Genomic DNA, 24,790 nt, shown 5'->3' on the forward strand with positions numbered 1-24,790 from the left:
CTTTCTCATCATTTGTGCCATGACGGAGTTCACACAGTTTAGATTTGGCAAAGATGAAAGGTCGTCTGGAGGTTACTGTGTCAGCCTGGGTAAGTGGCCGACCTCTTGGGGGCGATGGCTCTCACAGGGGAAGCGTGTTGTGTTAGCAAATGATGAAGACTCAATAAGGCAAGACCAAGATAAAAGGAACAAGATGATAATATACAAGTCTGTCATTTACTACTACCTTCTTACTATCATGCACTATGATTTAGGGCTATAACAGAAAGTTACGCAGCAGCATTTGACACGTCCCACTTACTACACATGTTGATCTGATTGTTTTCTTCAGGACCCAGACAAATAAATACTATATATGTTAGAGATCCAGTAAAAATTATGAACAGGGGAGAAATATTAATAGAAATATGTTGAAGAACCTGAGTAAACAGGAGAGCAAAGATTAAAGACATGACTTTCTATGTGGAGGGGACAATAAATGACCAGTGTGAAAGTAGGTGAGGTTAACCTTGGCTTTTTCACACATCATTGTGTGAATGTAACATGCTGATTGTGTTTGTGATACTTATGATGGTACATGGAGCTATCATGGTCTGTGTAAGCCTGTGTGCATCCGTGTCTGTTAGTCTGTCTGGATGAATAAAGGGGGGTGGGTATAATCCAACACCTGTTGATAGTCCCAATAAAAAAGGAGCCGAAGACCACCATACTGGGGACTTCATAGGACGCAGCTGAAAAGATGTTGCACAGAGTAAACCCATTCACATTAACAGGCATGATGGCCAGAGCCAGTCATTAGTGGTGACTTGGACCAGCCGGGCCACACATAGACCAGACTAGAGCCTCTTAGGCCACAGGCCTGATACTGGCCTGAACCACGTCACTGGGGAGCATCTAGAAATGTTGATATTATTTTTGACTTTGACTTGAGAACTTCAATATATGCAAATTTATAAAAACATTTTTATCAGTTTAAAAGATTAAGGTTTGAGTCTTTGCCTATTCGACATATGTTGGCTATGATGTGTAAAAAAATAAAAAATAAACCTAAAAAAGCAGTTTCAATATGACATTTATGGAAATCAACCACATAGCAACAATGATAACAATAGTTGCTAGAAAACTGTCTCTTCAACTAAGATGAGACATATAACATTACTTCTTGAGAATTTTACCCAAAAATCCTCATTTTGGTAAAAAGTCTAATGTCTTAAAGCGAAAACTGAGCGCACCATTAACACAAGAGAAATAACTTGCAACACATAGAACGGAAAAAATGTGACTTACGTGGCTTCGATAAAGTATGATTCATCGCACCATTACTGTGGACGTGAAGTTACTAGTTGATGATTAATTCAAAATGGTTTGCTGTTTGTCTTTCTGCCTGTGTTATTAACCACAAAGATCATGTCTCTGTTGAGGTAATAACTGGACCCCTCTGATGATTTACTGGACATGAGCGCCATAGAGTGACGTACGAGGAGACGCTGTCTAGGTTGTTTGATGCCAAAGAATGGGACCTTTTCCTATTTACCTGTGACACGGTGTGTGTGGTTCAGTTAGGAATGTGTAGTTATGGTTCTTAGCTGTAGGACGTCAGTCAATCGCATGACAAGCTCTGTCTTTGTTAACACTATAAGAGATGAATGTTTCATTTGCCACTTTGTGTGCTGATGTACTGTGATCTATCTACTGTAATTACAACATACTCTAAACTTCAAACCTTTCAGTCTTGCATGACTATTACGTGAGCTACACAAACAGACTACACTTCCAGCTCTCATCTCCAGTGCCCTCCCTGTGGGCAGGTAGAGCCAATGTTTCATCCTTTTGTCACATGGGGCATCTGGCCACGTAAAGACGATAATATCCACTCAACATTTGTTGAGGAACATGTAATAATTTCTATTCAAAGCCAAAACTCATCCAAGGATTATGACTTTCTGTTCTCTCTTCAGTATCCATACCTTTAAGATCTTCTTAATGCTGTTGATGGTTGATGTGAGCAGAGTGCGGACCTTCTGGTCATCGTTGACATAGTCTGCGTGTCTCAGACACATGAACAGGATGTAGGCCGGTAGACCTGGGATCAGATTCACGGCTACACCACGAGGCTTCAGCTCTGCACAGACAGAAGAAGAAAGAGTTCATGGAGAATGCTGGATCACCTGGTATCGTTTCAACACACCAGCAAATGTATGCTGTGTTCATTCGATGGTGGAAAACTGGAAGATCTGGGCTTTTAGTGGGTAAATATGATGTTTCATGCTGAGCAAATGTGTGTGTTTCATTTAAAATATTTCTGGTAACATCTGGTTAACAGTTTGGGCACGGTTTATTTGTCCCTGGAGTCATTTCTCAAACTGCAGCAATAGTGAGACAATAAAAGTTTTTTTATGAAACCGTAATTCTTTGCTTCATATCAATAGTTCTCACCCAGGATGAGGTTCTTAACCAGCTTCAGTTCATCCTCCTTCTTGTACTCCAGCATTCCTTGGAAGTCCTTCTCTCTGCGAGGGATGTTGACGGGATGGATGGGCTCGTCCACCATCTGTCCTGGAGACGTCTGGCCTTCGGCTTGACCCGCTGGGAGACACGTTTCATGTGACAGTCAGAAAACATTCTGCATCACCAAAACGAGCGCGTCCACACACATTCACGAGCTTCAGCTGACGGATGATTTCTCTCGTACCTCCCATCTCTCCGATCCTCTTGGAGTAAACCTTCAGCTGCTTCTTGAGCTTGCGGATGGTTCTGTCCTGCTTCTCCAGCTGCTCCATAAGATCCTGTAACAGACAGCGAGGGACTGGTGAGGACAAACTGAAAGCCTCAACTGCTTCACACTGTCTCCCTCTAGTGGTAAAAGGCAGTAATTCAACAATAAATCAGTGGATTTGCATCAACGGCTCAAACAGACCAGAAGACAAAGGACACAGATGTTTAAACAAACAAAGACAGAAGAAGAAAGCTTTTAAATTGACATTAATGCTGCTGTGCTGATTGTTTTCTCTGACGTATAAGGCTGCAGGACTTGACGACTGTTAGAAAAGAGAAAAAGGCGCAGAGCTGCTCTGCTTTAAGTTAGAAGACACTGCTGTGGGGAGTTAAAGCGACGCTCGGTGCTGCATCATTCAGAACACACAACTTCAGTTAGTTCATCTCATACGCACATGCAAACACACGCGTAAACATGCAGGCACACACACTGTCTCTACATACAACCATCCGTCGTAAAATGGTGACTCGAGCCTCTCGGGACGCTGTGGGGTCGTCGGCCATGAGTTCCTGTCAGGTGACACCGTTCACACAAATGAATGAGTGAGCGAGCGTGACGCAGTGTTATCGTGGCCGTTTCAGTTTTATTTTTGTGGGTGGTCGAAGCGGGAATCAAACCACAAATTATTTCAGTGACAAAACCTGCCTCCTTATCTTAGATGTGTAATGCAGGGACATAATAACTTAAACAGCTCAGTACGAGGAGCGGCGGTATGCTGGACCGCTGTGACGTGGGTCTTAATCTCACAATAGGAGATGATGAGATACTATCCTATGACATAGGTCTTCAACAGGGGCTCTGCGACCCCTAGAGGGTCTGCGGAGGTATTGCAGGGGGGTCGCAATTTGTTTGGTTGATTAGATATTTTTATACTTTTTTTTTTCCATTTTCCTCAACAAATTTAAATTTCTTTCATATTTTAGTAAAGGGATAAGGGGTAGCTAATATTGAATGAAAAATGGGGGCCCCTACTTAATCTCTCCATCAGTTTGGGGGTCCTGAAAAAAAGTTGAAGACCTCTGTCTAAGGAACAATGCTAGTGAAATTAGTAATGTAAAAACTGAGCTTCCTGGAGAAGAATTAGATGGAACGGATGTGGATTAATTTGTGACCTTCAACTGGTTCTTATCTCGATAACCAGTCACCTCAATTCTTGTTGCTGTTGTTAATTCCAGCAACTGTAGCTGCATCAACCAGCTGGAAAGTGTGCCAAGACTCTTTGTGCACTTCACATAAAATTAACTTGAAGTTACTACTGCTTTTCCTCAGCCTGCACGACTCTGTGAGTGAAGGTGTTCGCTGCGGTGTACCAGGTTCTCGTTGGTGAGCCGGGTGATCTCGTGTTGCAGACTGGCTTCGATGCGGGCCTCCGGGGGCAGCTGCAGGTTCTGGGCCAAGAGCTGCTGCTGACGGTTGTTCTCCTCCTTCACGTTCTGCAGCTCGCCGCGCAGCACCTCCACCTCGTTGTCGTAGGTCCTCCGCTGAGTCTGCAGCTGGTGCTCCAGCAATCTGAGGAGGAAGGGACGGAGGTGAGGCCGAAGGAGGAAGGAGAACGGAGGAGAATGTGGAAGAAAAGAAACAAAAAAGGGGAAGAGGGTAGCTTGAGTATGTTTGCATACAAAGTGTTACTTAAACACTCCTGTATTAACAGGACTACATGGAGAAAGGAAGAGTGAGTGCGGGTGAGAGAGATACAGTGAGACTCCCAGTGTGGAGAGAAGTTGTGGTGGCAGCAGGAGCATGCTGTGCAGCCTCTCTGAACAACATTCATTCTCTCCTTAAAGATTCAGTCTTCTCTGAGCGAGCCAAGTCAGTAGCCAGAGAAGAAGGAGCTGGCAGGGGTTCGGTTTCCATTTGGCAAACAGCTGACAAACATGCAGTATTTGGTCTTATTATCAAGAGATGCAGCAAGACTACTTTATATGAAAAGGGACCCTGTGGAGCTTTCATGGAAACAAACAAACTAACATACAGTGTGTTTACTTTTAGCATATAAAGCCAATCTGACATCTACTCTCTGTTGTTCACGTCTTTTGTATGGAGCCTCCTATCGATCAGTGGAAAGTGTGACAACCTTTGTTATCCCTGTGAATCGCGTTGCTGCAGTACAAAAAACGTGCACGAACAAAACCAACAACTCGCCCTAACCCCACCAGACGTCTCAAACTCCACAGGGAACCTATTAGACAACCTTGTTGTCTAATTAGCTCTTTTCTCCGGGTGTAATTTCAAGTAAAACATTATCAAAGAAACACAGAAAAGCATCAGATCAGAGTCAAATAGTGTTTGTGAACAATTCTTTCAGGCGCTGTCTTTGTACTACGTCAGAAAAAAAAGCAGCGGGTGATGAAACATAAATAGTGAGATAAAAAATAAATAAATCCAGACTGTCTCCGATCACAAGCAAACACTATTTGAGTCTGCGTAAAACATAACGAGCTGTCATTATAGATTAATAGAAGGTTAGTAACTAACTAAACTAAACCTTTGACTAAATATATAATGCAACGCATGTAGGAACTGGACTATTTGTTGTAGTATTCAACCCATTAAGGTTCAGTGTGAGAGTGTATGAGGAGACACAGCAGGAGAAAAACAAACCCACACACTCTCACGTGAGTAGAAAGAGGATTTAGAGAGATATAAATGTGGCGGAGAGACGATGTGAGTGAAGAAGAACAGCAGCCCACCCCCCTCCATCCATCCTGTCCTGTGAGGAGGCAAACATGCTCAAAAGTCACGCTTTGTTACAAAAACCTGATGGTCTCCTTTAAGCCCTGATTAACCAGCCACAGCTCTCCGTCCTCATTCAGCTTATGGAGGTCTGGAGCGGCGGATCTGACCGACACACAACACAAAGGAACATGACACGACACAATGACAAAAATGGGCGGGCCAGAGGTGTGCGGGAGGACGTAAACAAGAAAATGAGGTGGCTGCGTGCATGCATGAGGAAAAGATTTTTAAAAACATGTAAACAAAAAACGTGTGGAGGAGAACGTGGCACTGAAACAAAACACTGAAATGTCTTTTGTATGTGTAGACGGCAACGCTGTGTATTTAGATTAGTTGTATTTGAATGAGCTCCAACTGAGATCTATAAAGTTGGTGTTGGTATGAAGAACAACAAACTAATGGGGCAGTTTGGGGGAAAAATGAAGTGATGCAAAGTACAACTTCTACAATAAAAAGTCACATAAACTATCGTGTGAAATTGTTAAGTATGCGTGAACATGTGTGCCATGCATGTCTGCTTTAACAAAAAAAACACGTGGGTCATTTCATGCAGGTTTAACATGCAGAACTCATTCCATAAAGCTGAGACAGGAGTTCATCTGCAGCAGCGTCTAAACTACAGTCAGTGCACGAGTCTCTGCAGTGGAATCGTTTCGGTGGCACGCGGTACCCGTTCTAACTACCGCACCGTAAATATGGAGATTATTTCCACGATGAGACCAGAGCTGCAGAAGCTGCTGAAAGAACCTTTAACTGGACTCAAAAGTCACATGATCTATGAGCGAGTGCTGTTAAAAACAGAGCACATCCTTGTTTCGTCGGGTCTGAACTGAAGCTGGAGCTGTTATGTAATTGGTCATGCGTTTAGGGCAGAAAAGGTCAACGCACTCTAGATTTCATCAGGGTGAAATCAGCCTCGGTAACATCAATCATTTGTATGTTGTTTTTTTTTTTTAACTCTGCTCAGCGTCAGCGTGGCCATGCATGCTCTGCACCATGATGCATGGGCCACTTCTCATGGGTTACCTCAGCCTACTCAGGAGATCACTGACTTCCAGCGGCTGACGCATGAACCTGGGAGATCTGACAGGACAGACAGGTGTTCACAAACATGCGCGCCCCGCTCGCACGTACACGCGCATTTAACAGGTAACTGGCAACATATGAAGACGGGGTTTGGAGAGTGAAGTAAAGACGACACGGAGGCGAGGAGGACGACCAGAAGTACCTGTTGGTGTCTTTGACTCCGATGTAAGCTTGCTTCAGTTCATCCGCATCCTTCAGTTTGTTCACATCGTCAGCGTAAACCGAAGGCTCCGTCATGGTCTCCTACGGATGACGTGAGAGAAGAAGATGGCAGAGGTTGAGACAAGGAAAAAGAGGACGCATGAGACAAAGAGAGTCTGCACCAGAAACCATCATATAAGCCAGTGGTTCCCAACCCTTATGACCGTGGAGCCCCCCCTACTTGTATCTAAGAGAAGCAAGGACCCTCCACCCTGTACACAAACAGACGCACCATCGGACCTTCTGGAGTATTATGCAGTTCAATCTATACATGACACATATTCATTTACTTAAAGTAAAAAAAAAAAAAAAAACCCTGAGTCTGAATTTTTCAAGCTAATTAATCAATTAATTAATTAGAGGAATTACACGATTAGCAATTTAACCATTTGATTCGGTTTCAATTTACAAAAAGATCACATTCCACCTCTAATTTGGAAAATTACATCGTAACATTTAATATTATTTTTACTATTTTTATGTCCTTTGTTTGCAGTTAGGACACATTCTCAACAGTGACTTCACAAACTCAAAAACTCTATATTCCAACCCAGACTTCTGACATCATAGCGTTACAGGTCAACTCGGAGGAGGAAAAATAAGTCTGGTATATAGTCACCCTCACATTATAATATGTGCAGCAGATATGTTTATTTTGGAAGCAGCACTTTCTGAGCTTGACAACTCAGCCCCTCAACCCCCACCCTACTTCTGATGGGCTAGTGATGACAGTTTGGAGAGGGAAAGCTGCTTTACTTTCATTAAATTGTTAGATGAACTCAATTGACTAAATCTTTTTTTTTTCAAATTGCAATCAAACGCCACACGCTGGAGATCAGTTGTGGTGGCAGGATACTTTAAGACCTGCATCGAACATGTAGGGAGACACACACAATACTGGTTAAAAACTGATGACCGGCAAAACAGGTGAACACTGGTGGTGAGCTCAGATCAGACAGGTTTTGGCGCATCCCCTGTGATCTCCAGACCCCAGGTTGGGAACCACTGATACAAGCAGCCATGCTAGCAGCTTCGTCAATACAAGAAGAGTTTGTATGAGCGAAACGGAGCTGAGGGCTGAGCATCAGCTGATAGGATACAAGAAATAAAGGCCATTTATGGCCAAAGGCGTTCATCGTGGCACATGTGACGGCTTACATGAACACAAAGATGTTTTTTGCTTTCACATGGCCGAACTCTGAGAACCAGGATATCTGTACATCTATAAAAACTGCAGTAAAATACACTATTACATTTATTATTGGGGCGTCTCGGCTTTAGTAGAACAGGAAATGTGGTAAAGGAGAGCAGGAGATCGAAACATTGTAATAGCCAAGTTGTAGAGGATGAACTGGGCACTTTAGGAGCATTTTAGTGATCGTTTTACGAACATCACCATTCACACAATCACTTTACACATAAGCCACAATTTCAGCTTTTAATTTGTGGCGACATCCGTCCACTGAAGGCCGTATTTACAGGAACGGATGCGCAAACGCTGAAGTTAAATGAACCACAGAATGATTGGTTACGTTCAGTGAAACAAGACGATCTATAAATAAATACATTTACACAGACGAAGGACTAGACAGACAATAAAACTACATCCTAGACGAGGTCTGAATGTAAAGGCTCTGGGAGTAAGTGTTTTCTATCTGATTAGCTTTATTGGTTATGGTTTTGATTCAGATTTTATTTTTTAATGCTTTGGAAGTGAAAGTCAAATTAGTGATTTCTTTGTTGTCATATTTTTTTTTAAAGAACAGGAGTTTCTTTATTTTTCTTCCATTCAAAGCACTGTCTCTAATATGAAAATCACCCTCTGACAGGACTGAAAGGAAAAGCCTCTCTAATTATTAGGCAACACGCCGAGGGTCAGCGTCAGTTACAGAGATACAGCTACGGTGACATGCATTTAGTTATTTTTCCATTCTTCCAAGCAGTGACGCTAACTCTTGCACTACCTTTCAAATAGACACCTTCTCTTGGTGTGTTGTTCACTAGGATGACAGTGCCCGGGTTCAATTTCTTTCCTCAGGGCGTTTCACACACAGACCGTGTAAAAGTGAAAAAAAACGCTCATGCATGACGCAATTTTTCAACTGTACCTTCTCATCCTGTGGGAAAGCATGAATGGAGGAGAGAAGGTGGAGACGGGAGAGTTAGACACAACGCTGGGACAGTGAAACCATCAGCAACATGAACCGTGAGCAATGATCGGATGTGGGTTTGATTTTTAGACCAAAACTGTAGTAATTCAGTTCAGAAAGTAGCTCAGTTAAATTATGTTTAGTCCCATGTTTGTATTTTTATACACAAATGAGTGAGGCTTACTGGGCTGTTTCAGATTTATGGGATTTTCCTGGGCTACAAAATCACAGCACTAGATACAAATATTAGAAATTACATTTGAGATCAGAATCTCTTAAGGCCAGGAAAGATTCCTTTGTTAATCTGTTGGAAAAACTTGCTTGCAGACAGAGAAACAGACGGGGTGAAAACACATAAATGTAAGAAGGTGGATTCAAGCATTTAACTTCACTGTTATGAGCCACCGGCATAAACAACAGGGGCGTCACGTGACCAACGAGCCTGAACGCTGCAGAACGTGTGAACACTTCCTGTCTTACTCGGTCGGGATAAAACTGAGGAGACGAAACGTTGTCTGTACCTTGTGGTGCATGGCCTCCTTCTGGCTGACCAGCTGCGAGCGCAGGATCAGCACTTCCTCCTTGCGGACGTCCAGCTCTTCACAGGAGGCGTTGAGCTGGTCTAGGAGCACCTTGTAGGCCGGCGAGCCCGGGGCCCCGGCACCTGTGGCCGCGTCTCCCAGTAGACTTTTCCTCATCTCTGCCAGGTCGTGTTTCAGCTTCTTGTTCTCGGACTCCAGCTCCTGGCGCTGAGAGATGAAAGGGCTCAGTGTTGGAGGAAGATAATAACAAAGGGGCGAATGCGGCTCCCCGTTGTTCCTGCTCTCGTCCTCCAGCCGCTTACCTTGAGGGACTCGTACTCCAGCTCTGCTCCACGAGCCTTTTTAAACTCGGCATCGTCCTGAAACACAAAAGAAAACACGGTGTCGACACTGCATGTATAATCTGCTAACAAAGTGGTGTGTATATGTGGGTGAGGCTGGGTGACAGTACCCTGGCTCTAGCCCGCTGGAACTGCTCCTCTTTGTTTTCCAGCTCGTTGCGCAGCGACTGCTTTTCTTGCTCCAGTTCTGTGAGACGTTTCTGCAGCTTGAGAGTCAGCGAAGTGTCCATTCCTCGTGTCACATCCTGACATGTAAGAACACGGTATGAGCTCCATAACAATAACTTAAAACTGACAATAACGATAATAAAAAAATATGATTGGAATGCAACTAATATTATGCATGTGTAAGGTATATTGTAACCGCTACTTTGACTTCTAATCGTGTTTTAACTGTTTTAAATATGAAAACGTGTCTCCTCCAGTTTCTCTTACTTCTGCGGCTCTGGAACCTTCCTCCAATTCTGCGTACTCTGAGTTGTAGGTGTACTCGGATTCGTTGCTGCTGTGGGTGGAATCTGTTCTCCTGTGGCCGGGCTTGGAGACGTTCTACAGACGGGAAGAGAAACTATTGACACAAGCTCTCTCTGATGTACCATCACACTTACAACAATTTGACCCAGCTGTGGCACTGAGTACGGTCTTGTTTTAAGGATACAAGACTGTTGATGTTAAAGTACCAAAAAAAAAATAAGTATAAATTGTGTCTGATTCTACACATGTATGTACACCACAGGCCAAACGTTTGGAAGCAAAATCAATTTTGTACATAAAAGATCAGTTTCATTGGTATAACTTTGCAGCAAAATAAACATGATTATTATATAAAGAGTAACTTATCAGAAGACATTTTACTATAATTATCAGGTATTTGAGTTTTTCTTGCTCAGACTTTGCTTTCTTCAAATTAACCTCCTCCTTCCACAAGAGACACTTGTATGGAGACAAAAGAGTTAAAGTGAATAATGAAAACTGATTTCTTTTTCTTACTCGACCCTAAAACTAAGCTCTTCTTTTATTTTGCTTACATTTATTCAGCTTATTCAGAAATGTTCTGGTAACATCAATGTACACCTAAAGGTAAACTGAGGAAAATGGTTCACATCAATAAAAGCAAAGTCTGATCATGCCGTAAATACATTCCAAAATACACAGAACTCATGCTGTTTTTTTAAGAAAGTCATTGTGAACAGAAACTTGAAGTTGGTTCCAAACGTTTTTGGCCTGTAGCGCATGTAACGGTGCGAGGGTCCCTCACCGAGGAAAGAGCCATGGCCTCCTTCAGGTCGTCGTATTTCTCCTCGAGGCGAAGGTGTTCTGTCAGGAGATTCTGGTAGCGAGAACGCTCCTCGTTCAAATCTGTCTCCAGCTGCTGAGTCTCCTCCACTATCACACGAGCCATTTTCTCTGGTGGCACAAAACGTGACGGAGTTTAAAAAAAAACAAAACAAAAAAAAACGTAATGAATTGATTATTAGAACAAATGTGTCTGTGTGACTGGGTGGAAGTTGTGTTTGTTTGTGGTGACGTGTACCTGTCATCTGCTGACTCTGTTCCTGAATCAACCTGTTCAAGTCGTCCTTGTCTTTCTTCAGCGTCCCGTTCTGATCCTTCAGCTCCGAGACCATCTGAACACAGAATAACCATGTTTGTATCACATCCTTAGACAGCTTAGACTACTTCTAGAGGACTAAATGTGTCCAACATCTATCACCTAACACCAAACAGTCATAAACCTAAAAATTAAAAGAGCACGGTTCCTATAGGTTTTAACTCTGACCTCCATGTTGGGGGAAGTCAAGAAAAAGAAAATCCCTCAGTGGGTTAGACTACAATAGTCATTTTAATTACAGGAGAGTAATCTCTTTGAGGCTCTGTCTTTTTTTGTAGGCAGAGATTAGAAAATGAAGGGGATCAATTAACAAACTACACAAAACCACAGAGCTCACACACAGAGGCTACCTCTCACACACTACTCTCCTGTGCTCACCTGCCCCGGGGCAACTCTGCCCCCTGAGCCCACCATGTGCACTTTTCCCCCTGCTTCTCTCTGGCTCCTAAATTAGGGGGAAATCTGATTTTCCTCTTGTGCCAATATAAACATTCAGGTAAAAAAAAGAAATATACATAGTTTTATGATAAATATACGGGAGATTCTACCTATTAGGATCCTTTTCTACTGATGTTTGTTTTGAACTAACAACAGGATTTGCTACGGTCTCAGAGGGATGGTGGGGAGGAAAAGGAAAGTCCACATAGCAAATGTTTAAATTTGCTAAAATCCAGGAAGAGGACAGGAAAGGGAGACAGGATCTCAGAAAGCTACTGTGTATCTGTACTCATGGAGATGGATGATGACGCCTTACTTTCTCCATTTCGTCTCTGTACTTCTGTGCCCAGTCTTCGATGGTCTTCTTCTCCTGCTGCGTGGCGCTCAGCTCCTTCCTCAGCCTCTCCAGCTCCTCCAGCAGGGACATCACCTGGCTGCCCTTGCTCTTGGCGTCCTCCTCCACGCCACGCAGCCGGCTCAGCTCGCCGCGTAGCTTCTCGCTCTCCACCGTGTAGGAGTTCTCCAGGCCAGCGAGCTTCTCGTTGATGGACCGGTTTTCCTTATTCTGGAGGTAAATTACAGAAGATGAAACAAAATTCCCCAATTATAGTAATTAAATATATAAATTATGACGACATGTAGTGCATGTATATATGAAGAACCAACTACAACGTGGATCACACACGTTTTTTTTTTGGAAATGTGATAAAATAACGCAATTCTGGAAAATGTTATATGATCACGCTTGAAAATACGTGGTTATAAGATCCCTGTGTCTTGTATAGTCTAGGTCTATGCAACATTTATGAATATTCAACAATATTGAAAGACCATAGAAACACTATAACTGTTTATTTGTTCTTGAACCAATTTAATGTTATTTCTGCATTTATGTAAAAGGAAAAAAACAACTACTACGTCTCACCTGCTCGTCGACCTTCCTCTGCAGCTGCATGATCTTGTTCTCCATGCCCTTGTTGAGTTTCTTGAAGTGCTCCACTGAGCGAGCCTCAATCTTCAGCTTCTTCAGCTCACGCCTGGCCTTCATCCTGCGCATGCAGCACTGCAGGTAGACGATGGAGAGAAGGCAGCGCTTGTACCAGCACCGCGCTAACCAGCCACGGATGTACTTCTGAATGATCACTGCCTTGTGCTCCCGCAGCAGCTGAAGAAACAGAAACACGGGGAGGGAAAGAGATTACACCAAATGCAATAATGGGACTTGAAGCAAACTCAACATCAGGACTGAAGTTATCACGAAAAACCATTCAAACGTCATCTGCTTTGTTTTGGTGTTTGTGTATCGTTTCTTACAGCCTGATACTTCTGCCGGGCCATGTAAGCTCTGAGGATCGTCTGCATGACCAGAGCAGCAGCCTGCTTCTGCCTGTAGCGCTTCCTCTCCACGTACATCCTCTGGTACTTCTGGATGACGGTGGCCGCCTGAGTGCGGCGCATAAATTTGGCCAAACTGAGGAGAAGTGAGAGATGTCAAGGCATGATTTTTATTCTTTGATGTCAACATGGACATGTAATGTAAAAGTTATTCTCAGCTCAAGTATTAAAACCTTGTTTTTAAAAGCAGCGATACTCAAGATAGTGTCATGTCACATGTGATGAGAGTATAAGGTAAGTGAGTATCACTCACCAGCGAGCTTGGTATCCTCTGGTGAACCTTTGGATGGTGATGGCAGCGCTGCGCTTGCGCAGGTACTTCTTGCGTGCCAACCAGCAGCGGATGGTTTTCTGGATGCGAATACAAGCAGCACGCAACTTGTCCGCCCTCAGCTTCTCCAGGTAAGCCACCTGGCCGGCCCTGAAGAAGATCTTTGTCTTACCGAACTGATATTTATCCTGATCCTGAAAGAGGAGAAATCAGTGGCGATAGAGTCAGGGACAAACTTAATTAAATCTCTGTTATTTTTTAAAATTTTTTTATAGTTGGACTTTAAAGAGGAAAGCTCTCTGACCTGGACTAACTTCTCCAGAACATTCTTGCAGGTCAACTTCTTGTCAGGGAGGACGTCCTTCTGCTTCATCAGTACCCTGTAACGGCTGAAGAACTCCTGGTACGTCCATCTGAGACACACACACACGGAAAAATCTTTAAATAAATCTGAAATAATACTCCTTTACCCAATATTTACTAAAGTTTGCTGTCTGGTTTTTGTCACAGGAGAAATAATGTGACACATGTACTGGATGAGAAGCTGTAAAACGTAGTCTAGCGTATATATGTATATGACTGATGTTAAACATGCATCTTAATGCATATCTGTGACATTCAAGTAATCTTATATTATGTTTTGGTCAAAATAAATGATTAGAATTTAATTTAAAAAACTTTCATAAAAGACAGACCAATAAGTACAGATGTAAAACTTTTTATATTCCACGAAGATTCCACTTGTCAGGAGCCATTTCCATTGATTTTTGTTTCTTATTATTATTGTTCCTCTTATCACTTATGCAACTCAAGGGAGATAATTAAGCTTTGTATATAAATTAGACTAGAGTGAGAGTCAGTAGCGGTGTTGCTGGGATGCGTCTGTACCTGGACGGGAAGCCTGCAGCAGAGATGCGGATGGTCTCCAGGACACCGCAGGCTCTGAGCTGCTGCACCGCACGTTTGGGATCAAATCTGAGGACAACAAATGATCACGGTTAATATAACCAGAGGCTACCAGTCAACAGAAGCATCAAACGGAGAGAGGACACTCACGAGAAAGCCAACTTAAAGTCATTTGGTTTGATGCAGCGGACGTAGTGCGGGGTCGTTGCGTTCAAAGTGTCCATCAGCATTTGTAGAGAGTTTCGAAACTGCAAGACAGGATTATCATCATCAGCATTATAATAAATATTAAAACACCTCAGCAGAGAAGCTAATCTTTAGATTGGATTTTAATTAGAACAATAAATATTTTTTCTTACAGCTATATATTTTCAAGAAAAAAAATATATAATTTCAGCCTATGAGTGTCTAAATAACAAAACAGTGTCTCCACCTGACAGCCGACAGTCTTCTTGTGCTCCTTGCTTTTCGAGTCTCGGCTCTTGTCAGGTTTGACGCTGAGGCGCGTGCGGCCCCCGGTGCCGGGGACTTGACCGGTGGGGCTGGTCGCCTTCTGCTCGTCCTGGAACAGCTCCACCAGCAGGTCAAACTGTGAACGGCAGCCCACTTAAGGTCACACGCAGAACAGCTGATGGCAGCATCAAGACACTAGAGCCAATGCTGACTTTAATGAGACATAGTTAAATGACACATCACCGGTGACATAATCTTAAAATTAGCATCAGTGCAGCAACAAATAACCAAAAAATGAATTAAGAGGCTCTTATCACAGCCATGCGTTTGGACATTTCTTACTTACCGTGCAGGGCATACTGGCTTACAAAGCAGCATTTGCCAAAAGCTTAATCAGGACTTTTACAAAATTCAACATACGAGTCTTGTAATCAAATGTAGAGATACGAGACAGTTCAAATGTTTGTTAATTGAGGGAGACGAGTGAGTAGATGTAGTCTGATTTGTGGATTAGATTTTGATAAACTCATTAACAGTTGGGTTAAAATGTTATAAATAAAACAAAAACAATAAACATAATGAAATAATGAAAATGTTTTTCCATATATGACAGTGTGCAGTGGTCATATATGACTGCATGACATTATGCTGCCATGGTGTTATGACACACAGAGCATCAGAGGGGACACATGTCCTTTAGTAAAGCACACACTCCGCTCATGTTCCATATAACACGGAGGTTATATGAGGAGGACGCTGCGTTACGTGGTCCCCCCCACTGCTGCGCTAACAGCGGCGCCATGCTGCTTCTCTAACCAGCGTCATTAAGCAGGGCAGCCATAAAGGATTCAAGCACCGCTCGCTTGCAGCGTCTCTATGAAAAGATAAAAATATCCTCCTTCCTCCGGCCCTTATTTCTATGCCGGATCCCCTTTTTCTCCTCCCAGAGTGCCTTCAGTGCTCCCCATGCAGCAAACAAAGGCACACACGCAACTTCAGTCCCCTCAGTGCTGTTAGAGTGTGACAACCACACAAAGAGACGAGGAAGGAGGAAAGACAAAGAAAAGAGGGGGAAAAAAAGAAGCTAAATGAAGAGCTACAGGCGCACCAGCGTTGTAAGAACGCTTCTGTTTACCTTCTGCTGGCGGGGAGGGTTGTCATGATGAGGACATACATGGACAACACATGGAGACACAGTGACAAACAGGCACAATGACATTAAAAAGAAAGGTTAAAGGAATCCCAAAGGTCAAGACAGAAATCATTACTACACCCCATCCAAAACTACACCACACATCTAGGATTCAGATAAAAAGAAACATAAACAAACAAATGAAATGGATGGAAGGAAACGTGATTTTTTTTTGTTTTCCAAGCCTGCATGTCTGTGGTTGGAAGATGGCCGCACGGCAGAGTTTTATGTTTTCTGTATTCTGATCAAATTCATGTACTGCAGAGCATCATGGGAGAATAACATACCGAGCATGTACCAGATATGGACTACAACTGTCTTTTCAACACCTGGAGACGGAGCCATTGCAACTTTGGAAAAAATTTAACACAAAGTGACGCTGTGTTGTGCCACAGTTTTAAAATACTTTTAATTATGACGCAACATGCTTGCTGCAGTTGTGCAAGATGGACTTAATATTTTTGCGTACGTCACTTTGAGCATCGTCTCCGCGCTGACCTGTTTGATCTGCAGATACAATGCGTTTACATGCAGAGCTTAATCGAGCTATGCTAAAAATTCGACTTTCTCACTAAAGTCCTTATCCCAGTTTACATGCAGCGCAAGAAAATCGAATAACTGTTCTCCTCCTCCACACTAGGTGGCGATACGTGTCTTTTCAGCGGGATAATACCACGTTAATACCGGCATTTCAAACAACAGGCGGATAATAGTACATTTTTTAATCTCGTACGTAATGTTCGCGCAACTTCTGGTGCAGGTAAGATCCGCGCTATCCCTCAGACGGCTCCATTCCTCTACTTCTTCTTCTACGCCTGCTTTCTTGGACATGTTTGTTCCAGGGTCACACGCCAGCGCGGCGGTGGTGGAGCATGTGCACACGCATTATCCGATGAAAACTCTGATTCCAATCGCATTATCCGGGTGTCTCAATCGGACAAAAAGAACTCCGATTTTAATCGGAGTAACATGCACTTAAGTTCTCCTGTTATAGTCCGATTAAGGCAATAATTCTGAGTGACAGTTTGGTTACAAGTGCTCCGTCTTACTCTTCAAACTGTTCCCAAGTCTCTGCAATTACTCTTTTATCAGTAATGACAGAAATCATAAAAGTGGAAAAGACAAAATAAAAAAAAAAACTTCAGTTGGGATGAACTAATATTTTCCTGTAATTTTCTTCACTGAAGGGTTAAAGAGTTGAGTAGATGACTGATGGGATTCAGCGTGTCGAAATCTGAGGAGAGAACTTTTCATCTTTGTCCAGACGAGCACAAAACACAGAATCAGGAGATTTATCTGTTAATGTGTTAAGTGATTATGCCTCAATGAACAGTTAGCTGCAAAATGTTTATGAAAACATTATTTTCTATTACTTTTGCTGCCTTATGGCCACAATGATTTGCAAAAAAAATGAAGAGAATTGTTTTTCTTTTTAAAGCCACAGACTTAATTTCAAAAGCAGCGACATCTTGACTTGTCACAGCAGAAAGAGCTTTTATACACAGAGTGTATAGCGATTGTCATGCTTACAGGGACACTAAAGTGAACTGTTATTAATACACTGCTGTCACAAGTCAAGAAGTCTGCTGTGAAACAAGTCTGTCGCATTTACATCTTAGAAATGGGTCACGCACAGGATGGCAGCAAAGTAAAGGGAATCTCAATTAGACTAAAAGTCATTAAAGGGTCACTACCATTTAAACCCTTTGGTTGTGGAGTCACAGGTATCCATGGCAACATTTCCAGTGTGTGATACGTCCATGAATGTGTGTGTGTGTGTGTGGTTGTGTGTATCTTCAGATGTCTTGTTAGAGGTTAGAGCAGAGATTATTTCAACCCTTACCCAATTCTGCTCTCGCTGAAGTCTATAAAAGAACAGTCGGAGGTCACTGTCACTGTGAGCAGTTTGGACAAACAGATTCCATCTGAGTCTGTGTTTGTGTGTTTGTGTGTGTGTGTGTAGACAGCCAAAACACCAGTGACGACTTAAAGGCTTAAGCCCATTTTGAACCTAAGCACACATACACAACACCACACACACACATACGTGATTAGCTGATCTTGTTAATGTCGACCTACCAACACGTGCATGTGTGTGAATCTCTGAGTAGAACCTCACATGAATTGGATGGATTCTGATATTTTACCGATAAGTAAAAACAATTCTTCTGACAAGCCAGTCATCCAACTTATATGTTGCATGTTGTGTATTCAGACCCAACCTACACGGCTGCAAAACATAACTTCCAACAGACTTTCATCATCTCTGCTGGTTTCAACGACAGCTTCACTTGGCCAATGGAGGGCGCTGCTTCCCTGAACATTCAGGTGTCTTAGAGAGGAATAAACAACAGAGAGACCAGGTGTGTCTCTGCAGGAGCTGCAGGCCTCTTGGCTTTGATCTCAGTGGATGCTTCGTACTACTTAAAGTCTGATGCGGCTAAGAGGACACTCGGCTTCAGTATAATCTACTTTTGACTCATTTCATGCATTGTGATGCAGATGTTTGCGTTTTCTCACCTTGCTGGCCTTCAGCACATTGATCTGTTCTTCATTTACTGTGTCCTTGTTCTTCTCCAGGAAACCGTCACACTGGTACTCTACCTGCTCAACAGCGAGACAGAGTGGCTGTGTCACTATGGGAGGGGGGATTTTTACATTTTCTTCAGATGTCTAATAAAAAACTAAGTCAAACTGAAGACCATACAGTGAGGCCTGCAGCTTTATATTCTTGATGCACCAAGATAAATCAATGCTTCATCAGACACTGTACGTTTCATTATAATATCAGGGCACCTCATGGGAAAGCCTCCATTAGTCCTTGACCCATTTATGTGTAACATTATAGTTTCTAAAAACAGACATGTAAAATAATACTAGATCTCGCAGCACCTCATTAGGGGACACGAAACCTATTACAACTTAGTAAATTACAACAGTTGCAGTTGCAAAAATATTGAGAAAAATAGAAAACAAGATATTTCAAAGGAGCCCCTAATCTTCAGCTTCATGCTGTTACTTAAAGGACACAAAGTGACTAATATTACATAATACTATACAAAGACAAGACGAACTGGGTGTCTGACAGGCCCACCTTGTCGGCAAAATGTTGGATGATGAAGGCGCGGTTGGACATGCGTGGCTTCTCAAAGAGGGAGCAGGTCTTCAGGTGGGTGTTGTACAGTTTCTGAGCCCACGAATCATCTGAACCTTTAGGCATCTGGTATACACAAAGAAAAAAACACACACACACACACACACACACACACACACACACACACACACACACACACACACACACACACACACACACACAGCGGAAACATGTCATAAATACAATGGTTGGGTTTTATTCAGAGTAACTTAATTGAGCTCTTTCCATTTTTCTCGTAGCTCGGTGCATACGCCAAGCAGGTTTATCAGTAATCATCCACAGCCTTGGAAAGGCTGAGAGATAAGTTAGAGACCTGGCTGAAAGTGTGTAGATGGTACACACAACATTAACTGCTGCTAAGCCCAGTATCACAATCTGTTGTTGAATCTATGCTGAAGTCGAGGTCTTCAAGTCGAACTATAAAATAAACGTCTTTTCACTGTGGTCACTGCTTTTCTTTCCCATGGGTGAACTCTGATGTGAACTACATGTGTAGGTGGTGGAGGCTGAGGCCTAGTGCGACGGGTCGACTGTCAAAACCAGAGGAGCAGAATGTGGGTGTGAATGAACAAACCTTCTAGGCTCTACTCAGTTAGCAGCACGGACTCTCTTTACTTTTATGAGAAAGTTCTTATTCAACCAACAGTCTTGTATAATTAAATATATATATTTTTAACCTTGGGCATTTAACCTTTGCATTTTAATGACATATGTGACACACGTGACATATCATACCTTGCACTCCTCGTCCAGCAGGTCCAGGATGCCCATCTTGGCTTCTATGAGGTTGATGCAGGGCTGATTGTCATAGAAGTCAATCAGAGTCCAGGGGATCTGCTCCTTCATGTACTCCTCCTGCTCCAGCTTGAACACATGCTGCACACGCACAGACGAAGAGTTTGGCACGTAGCTTTTCAAACTAATTAAACATCCTCTCCGTCATCCCTAAACATAGCGTGCAGGTGTAAAAACGTGTGCTGCTCACCATGTTGAACTGTTGCTGGAGTTTCTCGTTAGCATAGTTGATGCAGAACTGCTCAAAGCTGTTGATTTCAAACGTCTCAAACCTTGTGAGGAAGAACAGCGGAGTTAACCAGCTGAATAATATCCTACGTCAGTGCCATTAGCTCAGGCTGATGAGCTACCTGTTTGTAGCTAATACTGCACACACGTACCCGTAGATGTCGAGGACGCCGATGAAGGAGTGCTGTTTAACATTTGTGATCAGAGCCTTGTTGACGTGCTCCACAATCCAGTTGAAGAGCTTGGCGTAGATATGTTTGGACAGGGCATCACGGGCGTTGGTGGCCTGCAGACGAGGGAGGGGCTTGACGTACGTCTCCGTGGCCGTCTTCAGCTTCCTGTGGCACAGCCACTGAGACATATCTGGGTAGGTCACTCCCACCAGGTCGCAGAACGCCGTCAGGTGGCGATTGTTGGGCTACAGAAAGAAGATCAAAGACATTTTTCTATTCAGGAAAAAGACAAGGAATTCCAACCTTAATCATTAAACTGATTAAATACTTTCATTATGACTGTGTTTACATGTGCACAGAAAGAAAGGTGACAACCCTCTCATCTCCTACTGCAGCGTAAACATTATGCTCACAGGAATAACGCTGCTGTCTGAGTCTCTGTCCTTTATCTCCACGTTTCCCAAATGAAGAATAGCAGCCAAAACCTGGAAAAGCCCCATCTGATATGACTCATTAATACCTGAGGAGGACACAAACAGACACTCTGGTTAATACGGACAATGAATCCACGAAATGTTTTTTTTTTTTTTTTTTGAAAGTAGAAGAAATACACACACACACATATATATTTAACTATATCACATTTCATGCTTCTATTAACAGATATAAACATATCCAGCAGTCAGAGGCAGATGCGTGTGCCTTACCAAGCAATGTGAAGGCATTGCGAGTGGTGGAAAGTTCCTTGGTGTCGTCCACGCCATCGATGACGGGGCTGCGGCCCTGCCTGGTGTACAGGAAGTCATTGGCACTGCCTGGGAGGAGAGACAGAGAGGACTTATCGTAAAGAGCAGACATTTGAAATGATGTGCAGTCAAAACACAAGCCTGTTAGCCAGGAGGTGCATCTCTGACATAATGTATTGTGACACTGTGACAAGAGTAACCATAGCAACAATCCTGACTTGTTATAATAACAGCCAACTGCAGCCATCACAGGAAGTTCAAATGCAGATGTCAAGTATTTTTTTTAAAACATGGCCATAGATTAAAAAGAATTAAGTTGGGTACCCAGTGCAGAGGATGATATGTGATTTAAATGTGATTTTCTCACAAATCATTCACTATCTACGACTTACTTAGATAACATATTAATTAGAAACTCATTTTAAAAGCTCATTTAGGGTACTGCGGGACTAGAGGCTGAAAACTATTTACAATCTGTAAAAATGCCAAGTGTTGACTTTTTTTTTTTTGTCAGTTGGATCAATTTTTGTTTCTACTTCCTGCTTCACTTTCAACAACGGCGACTGAAACTTTCGACAAAATTCCATCTCCTTAATTATATTGCTTGATGTGTTCCGTCTTAATTGATCCAAAACAAATCGATTCAAATACTGCAGAGCCGGAGAAGCAGCTGGAAACACTAAAGTGGAAATACGCTACTACCAAGGCACAGCCTGCACTTTCGCTGTACATACGGCGTCAGATTTACACATAAATAAGACCCTGAGCCATTTAGAGTGTGAATGTGAACTCTGCTTAATGTAAGTTCCCTCTCAGAGAATCTGTGTTCTTAGAAATAAATTAAATCATAAAGACTCCTGTGAAAGAGGTATGAGGTCCCAACTCTCCCACAATCAGCTTCTTTATACCCACTTCACTCTGAATTAGGGCAGGGCCTGTTGCCTGGCAACAAAGGGGTCTGACATGACTGTGACAACCACTCCATTAACAGAGCCAGGAAGTCAGCAGGAGAGGAAAAGACAGCAGCTGTGTGTGTGTGTGTGTGTGTGTGTGTGTGTGTGTGTGTGTGTGTGTGTGCGCTTTAGAGACAGAGAGCCAACCGGGTAGCTGTAAGTAACGGTGCCAACAGCGTGTGTGTGTGTGTGTGTGTGTGTGTGTGTGTGTGTGTGTGTGTGTGTGTGTGTGTGTGTGTGTCCATGACTAGGACGAGCAGGTGCAGGTCCACAGTGGGAGCACTCTATATAGAGGCCTGTTCAGCCACAGAGTCAATGAGTCAGCACTGAGTTTATGCAGCAGGAACCAATATAAATCTGATTAAAGGCACATAAACAGGGGGAGGTTAGCATTAGTATTAGTCATAAGTGACTTAACCACCCAAGCAATTAATTGACATGATGAGTTTTTTTTTCTGCCGTTGAGAGCGACCACAGAAAAACAAAACAAAACAGTGAGCCTTGTGCAAGCACATTGTCATAAATGTGTGCCCGCCATATTTTCCCTGTTGCGAAAATGATAAAGTCAGATTCATCAACATCTCATAACTGCTTAAAACAACAGCGTATTCTGTTGAAGTGACAATAGGGGAAGGTGACATGAAGGATTTAACTCTGCAGAGCGTCCTGTCCCACAACTCCACCAAAATAACTTTTTTTCTGTAAAGCTCAATTTTTTTTTTAAACTACAAAGTTTTTTTTCCCCACATTCAATGCTGTTTTTGGACAATGGCATTAACCTCCATGTTAATGTATCAGTGATGAATTAAAATAGTGCTTTGTAGTACACAACACTGAAGTACGATTTGAAATGAAGGACTTTTACTGAGTATTTGTAAACTGTGGCTTTGCTACTTTTACTCAGGTAAAAGAGTTGAGTATGTGTTCTGGTTTGTGTTTGGACGCGGCAACAACTGAACGCGACTCACTCAGCTTCAGATTCTTGAACTCAGGCAGGTGAGCTGATGCACAGAGCTGATAGAAGATGTGATAATTCCTCTCCTCATCCGCCTGGAAGAAAGCACATCATGTAATGTGAGTGAAACGGCAGCATCAAAGAGGCTATACACAACACAGATTACACTACGATACACCCGGTTAAAAACAGACCACACAGGATAATGAACGCTACCGACACATGGTCTCAATCAAAACGTGTTCCCATGAATGAATATGAATGAGTGTTTCTTTATCTTGACAGTTTAACATCCTGGTAGGTAACTCACTCAAGGAGATAACAACAGATGTTATCGAGCTATATGTGTACGATACGTTATTTTAACACACTCGGTGTTGTAGAGTCCATGACAAAACGTTGAGGCTCTGAAGTGCGTTACCTGTGCCCCGCATTAGTGCGACTACACCCAAGCCCAGAATGCAAACGAAAACACACACACACACACACACACACACACACACACACACACACACACACACACACACACACACACCTGTAAATGGGTTACTGAAGCAGGCATGTGAAAAATGTGAGGAGGAAAGTAATCAAGTCCTTCTGCCAACATCCTCATTCCTTCTCAGCGCTGTCTATGACACCAGAGTGTGTGTTTGTGTGTGTGTGTGTGTGTGCGTGTCTGTGCAGGCGTCGGCTACATGTGTCTGCAGTTGTATAATATCTTTGTTCTTGATCGAGGTGCTGCCCTACTGGCTCCACCAGTGAGCAAACAGTGGTTAGAAAAGGTTGAACCGGAGTGAGAGAGATACGGCTGTAATCCAGTGTGACAGATCGACTGTTAAAGTCTTCTTTTTTTGTTTCCTTCTGCTTGTCTTTGTGAAGGAGGAAATTATTGCTGCATTCTTCTTCCGCACTAAAAAGCACCGGGGAAAGCGAGCCATTTGATATGTGCGGCCTTTTTGTGAGTACAACTGATGGCATGAACCAACACAATGCTACTTTATATATTTAAGGATCTGAAGCTGACAGAGATTAGAGTGGTCTTCCAGAGCGAGTTCACTTTACGAATCCTCAGTGTGACACACAAAGGTATTGTAAAGTTAGAAAGTCAGCAGGAATCCTTACCCAAATAAATATGATCGCTCACAGGTTTTTGCTGTAATAAGATCAAATCAGACACAATGCTATAACTCATCGGTTTGGCCTACAACACAACACTTCATGTAACACCGCATGTAACGTAATTACTGTAGGAAACAAGTATTAGTCAGACAGGCCTTGTGTATTTATGACTGCATGATTGCAAATGCAGATACATTGCACATACACATACTGTATATAATTTAATTATACATAAATATTTACGTAAAGTGTTATAGCATAACACTGTCACAGTCAGTATGTGTTTACATGCACGGGGAAGAAAAACAATTATTGCCTTAATCCGACAACTTAAGTGCATGATACTCAAACTAAAATTGGAGCTCTCCTTATCCGACTAAGACAGATAATGTGATTGGAAATTGATTTTCTCCGACGTGTATACGCCTTAATCAGACTTTAACTGGACAATGAGCGTGTACATGCTCCACCACCGCTGTGCTGGCGTATGAGCCCAGAACAAAAACATCCTAGAAAGCCGGTCACAGACGAAGAAGGTAAACAGAGCCGGCAGAAGAACCACCTGAGG

The 24,790-nt window shown here is 42.8% G+C and overlaps 1 protein-coding gene across 6 annotated transcripts in view; it reads right to left on the minus strand.

The window, feature by feature from the left end:
* Window positions 1-24,790, minus strand: part of myo5aa (myosin VAa) — a 48,838-nt gene that overhangs the window by 6,045 nt on the left and 18,003 nt on the right. For 2 of the 6 annotated variants that reach the window (XM_047580039.1, XM_047580037.1), the window contains exons 7-36: window positions 23,117-23,198; window positions 21,157-21,264; window positions 20,863-20,969; window positions 20,429-20,694; window positions 20,239-20,320; window positions 19,989-20,129; window positions 19,194-19,319; window positions 18,620-18,703; window positions 16,043-16,045; window positions 14,888-15,043; window positions 14,605-14,702; window positions 14,437-14,523; window positions 13,853-13,961; window positions 13,531-13,742; window positions 13,197-13,353; window positions 12,808-13,047; window positions 12,199-12,447; window positions 11,367-11,460; window positions 11,091-11,239; window positions 10,268-10,381; window positions 9,943-10,077; window positions 9,794-9,850; window positions 9,471-9,698; window positions 8,908-8,916; window positions 6,741-6,841; window positions 4,087-4,285; window positions 3,220-3,285; window positions 2,693-2,786; window positions 2,437-2,586; window positions 1,968-2,122 (exon numbers count right to left, since the gene is read on the minus strand). In XM_047580039.1, the coding sequence (XP_047435995.1) occupies window positions 1,968-2,122; window positions 2,437-2,586; window positions 2,693-2,786; window positions 3,220-3,285; window positions 4,087-4,285; window positions 6,741-6,841; window positions 8,908-8,916; window positions 9,471-9,698; window positions 9,794-9,850; window positions 9,943-10,077; window positions 10,268-10,381; window positions 11,091-11,239; window positions 11,367-11,460; window positions 12,199-12,447; window positions 12,808-13,047; window positions 13,197-13,353; window positions 13,531-13,742; window positions 13,853-13,961; window positions 14,437-14,523; window positions 14,605-14,702; window positions 14,888-15,043; window positions 16,043-16,045; window positions 18,620-18,703; window positions 19,194-19,319; window positions 19,989-20,129; window positions 20,239-20,320; window positions 20,429-20,694; window positions 20,863-20,969; window positions 21,157-21,264; window positions 23,117-23,198 (3,858 nt within the window). The remainder of the gene's footprint in view (window positions 1-1,967; window positions 2,123-2,436; window positions 2,587-2,692; window positions 2,787-3,219; window positions 3,286-4,086; window positions 4,286-6,740; window positions 6,842-8,907; window positions 8,917-9,470; window positions 9,699-9,793; window positions 9,851-9,942; window positions 10,078-10,267; window positions 10,382-11,090; window positions 11,240-11,366; window positions 11,461-12,198; window positions 12,448-12,807; window positions 13,048-13,196; window positions 13,354-13,530; window positions 13,743-13,852; window positions 13,962-14,436; window positions 14,524-14,604; window positions 14,703-14,887; window positions 15,044-16,042; window positions 16,046-18,619; window positions 18,704-19,193; window positions 19,320-19,988; window positions 20,130-20,238; window positions 20,321-20,428; window positions 20,695-20,862; window positions 20,970-21,156; window positions 21,265-23,116; window positions 23,199-24,790) is intronic. The other 4 variants (XM_047580038.1, XM_047580040.1, XM_047580042.1 and 1 more) reach the window with 4 other exon arrangements.

The sequence above is a fragment of the Mugil cephalus genome, chromosome 3 (assembly GCF_022458985.1).
Source record: "Mugil cephalus isolate CIBA_MC_2020 chromosome 3, CIBA_Mcephalus_1.1, whole genome shotgun sequence".
NCBI classification, from domain to species: domain Eukaryota; kingdom Metazoa; phylum Chordata; class Actinopteri; order Mugiliformes; family Mugilidae; genus Mugil; species Mugil cephalus.